This window comes from Apium graveolens, chromosome 3 (genome assembly GCF_009905375.1).
Source record: "Apium graveolens cultivar Ventura chromosome 3, ASM990537v1, whole genome shotgun sequence".
In the NCBI taxonomy this organism is placed as follows: Eukaryota; Viridiplantae; Streptophyta; class Magnoliopsida; order Apiales; family Apiaceae; genus Apium; species Apium graveolens.
The window spans coordinates 262,698,281-262,705,057 of NC_133649.1; the positions used below are offsets into that span (position 1 = coordinate 262,698,281).

Here is a 6,777-nt window from a genome sequence, read left to right on the forward strand (position 1 = left end):
TCTTGGAGATTCCACAGTAGAAATGTGAGGAGATTGCAATGGATTTCGTAGTAGGATTGCCAAAGACAAAGTCGAATCATGACGCTATCTGGGTAATCATTGGCAGGTTGACCAAGTCAGCACATTTCCTCCCTATCAACGAGAGATATTCTTTGGAAAAGTTAGTTAAAATGTATCTGGATGAAATAGTAACTAAGCATGGAAGCTCCTGTGTCCATTGTGTCGGACCGAGACCCAAGATTCAACTCAAGGTTTTGGACTAAGTTTCAAGAGTGCCTTGGAACTAAGTTAAACATGAGCACTGCTTATCATCCTCAGACAGATGGCCAAAGTGAGCGAACGATTCAGACTATAGAAGACATGTTAAGAGTTTGTGCTTTGGATTTCAAAGGAAACTGGGACGACCATCTACCTTTGATTGAGTTTTCTTACAATAATAGCTACCATGCTAGCATCGGAATGCCACCCTATGAAGCCCTATATGGACGTAAGTGTAGATCACCTTTGTATTGTGATGAAGTAGGAGAAAACAAAGTGTTAGGACCTGAGCTAGTGCAGCAGACTAAAGATGCAGTAGCATTGATTCGGAAAAGGTTGGAAGCCACCCAGGATAGATAAATGAAGAATGCGGATTTACATCAAAAGGATATGAATTTTGAGATAGGGTCATTGGTATTGTTAAAGGTATCACCTTGGAAAGGGTTAGTTCGATTTGAACAGAAGGGTAAGCTCAGCCCAAGGTATATAGGGCCATTTGAAGTTTTGAAGCAAATAGGAAAAGTCACTTACGAGATAACATAACCACCACAGTTGCAGCATATTCATAATGTGTTCCATGTATCCATGTTGAAGCCGTACATCCCTGATTTGAATCAAGTAATTGAGTATGAACCAATCGAGCTTCAGTCAGATCTGTCCTATATGAACGGCCAATCCAGATTTTAGATCGCAAGGAGCGTGTACTTAGAAATAAGTCTATTCTATAGTTAAAGTACTTTGGAGAAACCCTACGGTAGAAAAGTCCACCTGGGAGTTAGAGTCAGATATGCTTGACAAATATCCTCACTTGTTTAATTAGTTAAGACTCTGAGGATAAAATATTTTTCAAGGGGGAAGGATATAATGACTCGTATATTTTTGTATTATTTAAGTGTGTAATTATTGTGTAATTAATTAAATAAAAAGGTATATACTGATTTTGCCCGCTATGTTTTGTTTATTGTTATTTATATGTGATTGTTGTTCTGCGTGTGGATTATTTGTATAATTGTTTGTTAAACCATATTCTACATATTTTACTTGTTTACATAAACGAGTTATGATTTCTGTTCCTATATTGTTTTTGTATAAACTGCTTTACTTGTTATTCATATAGTGGTACTGTTGAGCAATTGATTGGTCACCCTTGCATCTTGTTTTGTATTTATATATTGCAGATGCCTAGAAGATCAGTCCGACCTTGGCAGAATAGAGTGCCAGCCCCCTCCGGTCCCGGCTCCTCTGAGTTAATTTGTATCAGACCATGAGTTCTGATTAGTTGCTGTAATAAGTTAGAGTGGCAGGTTGTTGAATAAGTCAGTTATAGATTTGTAACCTAAATAATACTTGAACCTGTATCAAATCTTGGGTTGGGGTCATGTTTATATAATAATGTTTAATCAGTAGTTTATATTTGTGGTTTGTAATATTTTAGTGACGCCAGCCCTTGACCCCGGGGTTGAGGCCGTCAAAAGGTACCTCCTGCAATGTCCCATTACGGGAGGTGTGCCGCAATGAAATAATGCGGGGCACCCGGTGGTTACTACAACCACCGGGGGTTGTGGACCAAAACCTATATATATATATATATATATATATATATATATATATATATATATATATATATATATGACTGTGTTTGAATATGTTTGAGTGCGGATAAACAATAATAGTATTTAAGAACACAAAGTAAATAAACAGGAGTTTAAAAAACTTTCTGTGATACTAATAGCACCAAACTGCTTACAAGTATTTACAAACTTGAACTCTAGAGACTAAGGCTACAGCTTTCTTGCTCTATCGTTTTAAATCAATATGTAATTCTTAATTTTTAAACACTTATTATTCTTGGCTTATATACCACCAAGATACAAGTGAAATAAGACAAAATATCAAACCTATCAGCATGAAAATGAAAATGCTTCATTTTTTTCTAATACATGCAAATAGGATACCACATTTCTTTTGTATACAATCAACCCGTGTGACTGTCAAGTCACTGTTAAATCCCTTTCAACTGTTATTTTGGTTGACTCTCCGTTGAAGTTTCACGAGAGTTATTCGTTGAGACTTCATCTGCCATCCCTTGAAATTTTATTGGCTCATCCGTTAAAGTTTTGTAAATTAGCAGTTGAAGTTGTTTACATAGCAGTTGATACTCTTTCATTTATATAAAATTATAAGGTATCTTATATACTCTTGTTTAAAAACTAAATGAGGGGATATGATAATAAATATATATAGTAGATTAAAGTAAGAAACCTTAAATTCAATTTATTTTATAACGCGTTTTTCCTTATGTCAATTAATCTATGAATGTACAAACTTTGTGAATCTCGCAAATTTGTAAATAAATCAATTTTAGATTGTTTATTTAATGAAATCGACAAATTTTAATCCATAAAAGTAAAAGTATATTAAGAGAGAGAGAGGTAAAAGAGTTGTCGGTAGGTGAATAGATAGAAGAAGCTACTATTACATTGGAACCCCCTCCATTCACAGGAACGTAAACAAACAGATCATAAGAAGATGGAAGCTCTAGTATGTAGAAAGCTTGGAGACCCAACAGATTCAAGTTCCAACTCACCACTGAGTGTCGAAAAATGTCATCCTATCCCTGAATTGAAATCAGCAACAAGTGTTAGAGTTAGAGTGAAAGCCAGCAGTTTGAATTTCGCAAATTATTTACAAATTCAAGGCAAGTATCAGGAGAAATACCCTCTTCCTTTCATTCCTGGCTCTGATTTCTCCGGCGTTGTCGATTCTGTTGGACCCCGTGTCACTTGTTTTTCTGTTGGTGATCCTGTTTGTGGCTTTGTTTCTCTTGGTTCCTTTGCCCAATTCGTTATCGCTGATCAGGCTGATTTGTAAGTTAGATAGTATCTTTTAGCTTTTGTTGGGACTCTTTAATTTTTATTCTGCTCTATACTGTGTTTATATTTATGTCAGTATTATGTATTTTCATGTGCTGCACAATTTGTTGCCTACAGATTTTGTACCAAAAGTTTGTATTGTTTTTGAAATTCTTACTTATTTGGCATATAAACTAGTGATCTATATTACTAAGGTTGCTGATTGGTATTTTTACTCATGGAACAGGTTATATGTGCAAATGTCCTTTACTTTTTTATGACTTTTTAAAGTTTGTAAGCCTTGCAGTGACACATAACTCTATTTCTAGGTATTGCTTTCATTAAGAATCCCCTCTCCTCCGACATTATTATAGAATTATTTCTCCAAGTCTTTATGTGTTTCATGCATACAAATAAATAAGTTTGGATTATCCCAAAAGGGGTATTTCCTCATTTCGTTTATACTTGCTTATTTGGTTTCTATGGTAAATGTTTCTTTTACATGACCATAAGCATTATTATGCTCTCCTGAATCAACCTTTCTTGTATCTATATATTCTCTTAAAATCTAATTGTGTTTATATGTTGACATAAGCTCAAATCTTGTAGGTTTCGGGTACCTAATGGATGCGATCTAGTTGCTGCAGGTGGACTACCTGTTGCATATGGAACATCTCATGTGGCACTGGCTCATAGAGCTCACTTGAGTTCTGGTCAGGTACTAAACCTTCTATGCTTCTTGCACATGGCAATGTGGCACCACAAAATTCTATTTATATCAAATAGAACGAGTTTACTTGTATGTGTAAACAATTTACTTAACTGACAATGAAATTGTAGGTATTGCTTGTTCTTGGTGCAGCAGGTGGTGTTGGGATTGCAGCTGTACAAATTGGGAAGGTCTGTGGAGCCACTGTCATTGCAGTTGCTAGGTATTATTACCCTTAAAAGGAATTTCTGACTTTTCAGACATCTAAAATTTGAGCCTTAACTAAAAATTGTAGTTAATTTATCTCACATAATTTTTCAGGGGTGATGAAAAGGTGCGTCTTTTGAAGTCAATGGGTGTCGATCATGTTGTTGACTTGAGCACAGGAAGCATAACTGAAAGTGTTAAGGGATTTTTGAAGGCAAGAAAGCTCCTAGGGGTTGATGTTTTGTATGATCCAGTTGGAGGCAAGGTGACAAAAGAGTCATTGAAGCTCTTGAACTGGGGAGCACAAATCTTGATCATCGGGTTTGCAAGTGGAGAGGTTCCTGTCATCCCTGCAAATATTGCCCTAGTAAAGGTACCACTGTTGAAAAACAACAAGTAGAAAAGTTACATATGCAGGTCCAAATGCCAAAGCTTCATACATCATAAAATTTAAATGATGATAAACATTTTTTTGCACCAACATGGGTAAGCACTTGCATGATGTCATACGACATGATAGGTGGGTGTAAGTTTGTCGCGCATAATTTTTTTAGTTCACAATTTTTTTAGTTCTTCGGTGCAGCTTTTATGAAAGTGTATCTTTCTTAAATCAGCAAGCTGGTTCTGGTTTTATGTCTAGAGGGTTTATTAGATATCGTGCTCTCTGAATCAAATTTGCATGAAACACAAAAGAGTGGTCCCTGTTACAAACAAAAAGTTTGACTTGGGTTGAAATTAATATTTACCATTATTAAAAATCACTTATAAGAATAACCTGTGCGACCTATCCATGAAGAACTGTGTGAACATCAGGTTTTATTATTAAAAAACAGTGTCAAATTGAAAATTGTTGTGTTTGTCATACATGGGTACACTAGGAACACACAGTAGAGTTTCTTAGAACCAAACCATTTTGTTCTGTCTTTTGTGTATGATTTTTTGTGAGTATTTGCATGTATGCTTACATTCTATTGATGCAGAATTGGACAATCCATGGGCTTTACTGGGGAAGTTATAAATTGAACCAACCAGGAGTTCTTGAAGACTCGTTGAATGAATTGCTCTCCTGGCTAGCAAAGGGTTTAATAACGATCAATGTTTCTCATGCTTTCAGCCTGTCACAGGTTTTGTGGTCTTGGTCTTTTTTCTTTTTGCATCAAACTGGTTCTTCGTGTTTTTTAAAATGATTCTTTTTGTTCAATAATCGCATTGTCTAATATAAAATATTTATTTGTTGCTAAAATAAGAGTGTTGCTATATGAAAGATAAAGAACATTTATGCCTTAAAAATTATGTGATCTGTGTTGCTATTGTTGTCTTCATTTCAGATTAGATAGTGGAACTATGATATATACCGTATGTTATATGCTTTTGGCAGGCCAACCTTGCATTTGCTGCAATTAGGGATAGAAAGGTTATTGGAAAGGTGATGTTTGTCTTTGATGATCCAAAAACTGTCAAGGCGAAGCTCTAGTCTGTTCAGAATGTTACTGAAATTGGCTGCAGAAACGCTACAACATACTTGAATATTGATCTCCCCAAACATTAGATAAAAAATGATGTCCTTTTTCGAGTATCAAGATCAGAATCTGGGTAGTTTGGAGCCCATAGAATAAATTTTAGTAGTAATATGCAAGGATGTACAAGTATGAATGAATGCTACTGTTATTTTAAAATTATATTTTATAAGATAAGAAGCCAAGACAGAGAAGCAGAAGGGATCTTGTTACAGAGTTGCAATTAAATATTATTTTTTTCCCCTAAGAATGATGAATAACATAAATATAAATATTGAGTGTTTTCAGTTAACTAAATATCGAAGTCTGGGACTAATAATTTGGCCACCAAATCATAAGTCAAATGTGGTGGGTTGCCAAAGAAGTCATATATGTATGGGGAGTGGCAATGAAGTCAAGTAATGAGTGTTGTTTAAAATTCTTGAGTTTCTCTCATTTAAAACTGGTCAAGAATTCACTCACTACAAATACCAGCAATTGGTTTACATATACAATTGATATTTTATCAATATGTTGAAAAGTTTGAGAAGAAACAACATAATGCTGAGAATTGGCTACTGTCGTCATGTGAGTTTCATCTGGAGGATAGCAAATTATGAAACACTAGTCCAGTGACAAGAAGAACAAAATCTGCTGTGGAAGCTATCGAGGAAAGAAAGGAAGGGAAATGGAAGGTTTTGCAAGTTTGGAACTCATCAGTCACCACAAGCCACCATGCTCATAGTGGAAGAAAAAGGCCCATTTGCCATTCTAACTACTGTCCCATCCTGCCAACACAACAATGGGGGGACCAATTTCATAACTACTTGAGAGAGATATGCTAAATAAGTACATACATACATACATACTATATAATAAACTCGTCGTTAAATCCAGAGCAAGTATTATCACTAGGGAAAACACATAATAAATCAAACCTTATTTGCTTCAGAAATGCATGGAAAGTGCATATTATCATATAAACAAATCATATCATGAACCTTTGATGGGCTTTTAGCCTTTTAATTTGGATAGAACCAAGCAAATTATGTTGTCACATAAGCAAAAATGAAGAACCGTATTATCATATATTAGCATTTAATTTGGAAAGTGCACATTCCAGCCCAAGACTGTCACAGTGAATCAGGATGATCAGTTTCTCTTCTAGAAAAAAAAATTAATTCCTTAAATACTAGTATAAAATTATACCCATTCATCTTGGTATCTCAATCAACTAATTCTTGTCTTCCCCAAA

General features: G+C 35.1%; 1 protein-coding gene across 2 annotated transcripts; it reads left to right on the forward strand.

Annotated features, from left to right (window-relative positions):
• Window positions 1-2,696: 2,696 nt before the first annotated feature.
• On the forward strand, window positions 2,697-5,737 carry LOC141713272 (uncharacterized). 2 transcript variants are annotated; one of them, XM_074516601.1, is made up of 6 exons: window positions 2,697-3,125; window positions 3,720-3,828; window positions 3,951-4,042; window positions 4,141-4,399; window positions 5,007-5,150; window positions 5,355-5,492. In XM_074516601.1, the coding sequence occupies exons 1-6, from the start codon at window positions 2,788-2,790 to the stop codon at window positions 5,361-5,363; spliced, it is 951 nt and encodes a 316-aa protein (XP_074372702.1). In that variant the 5' UTR covers window positions 2,697-2,787; the 3' UTR covers window positions 5,364-5,492. The 2 variants fall into 2 exon arrangements, with proteins under 2 accessions (XP_074372702.1, XP_074372701.1); XM_074516600.1 differs by having other exon boundaries at window positions 2,699-3,125; window positions 5,405-5,737.
• Window positions 5,738-6,777: the final 1,040 nt, after the last annotated feature.

Coding starts and splice junctions, on each gene's coding strand:
- LOC141713272 (XM_074516600.1), top strand. CDS start 2,788: ATGGAAGCTCTAGTATGTAGAAAGCTTGGAGACCCAACAGATTCAAGT. Junction 4,043..4,140: donor ACTGTCATTGCAGTTGCTAG/GTATTATTACCC, acceptor ATAATTTTTCAG/GGGTGATGAAAAGGTGCGTC. Junction 4,400..5,006: donor CAAATATTGCCCTAGTAAAG/GTACCACTGTTG, acceptor CTATTGATGCAG/AATTGGACAATCCATGGGCT.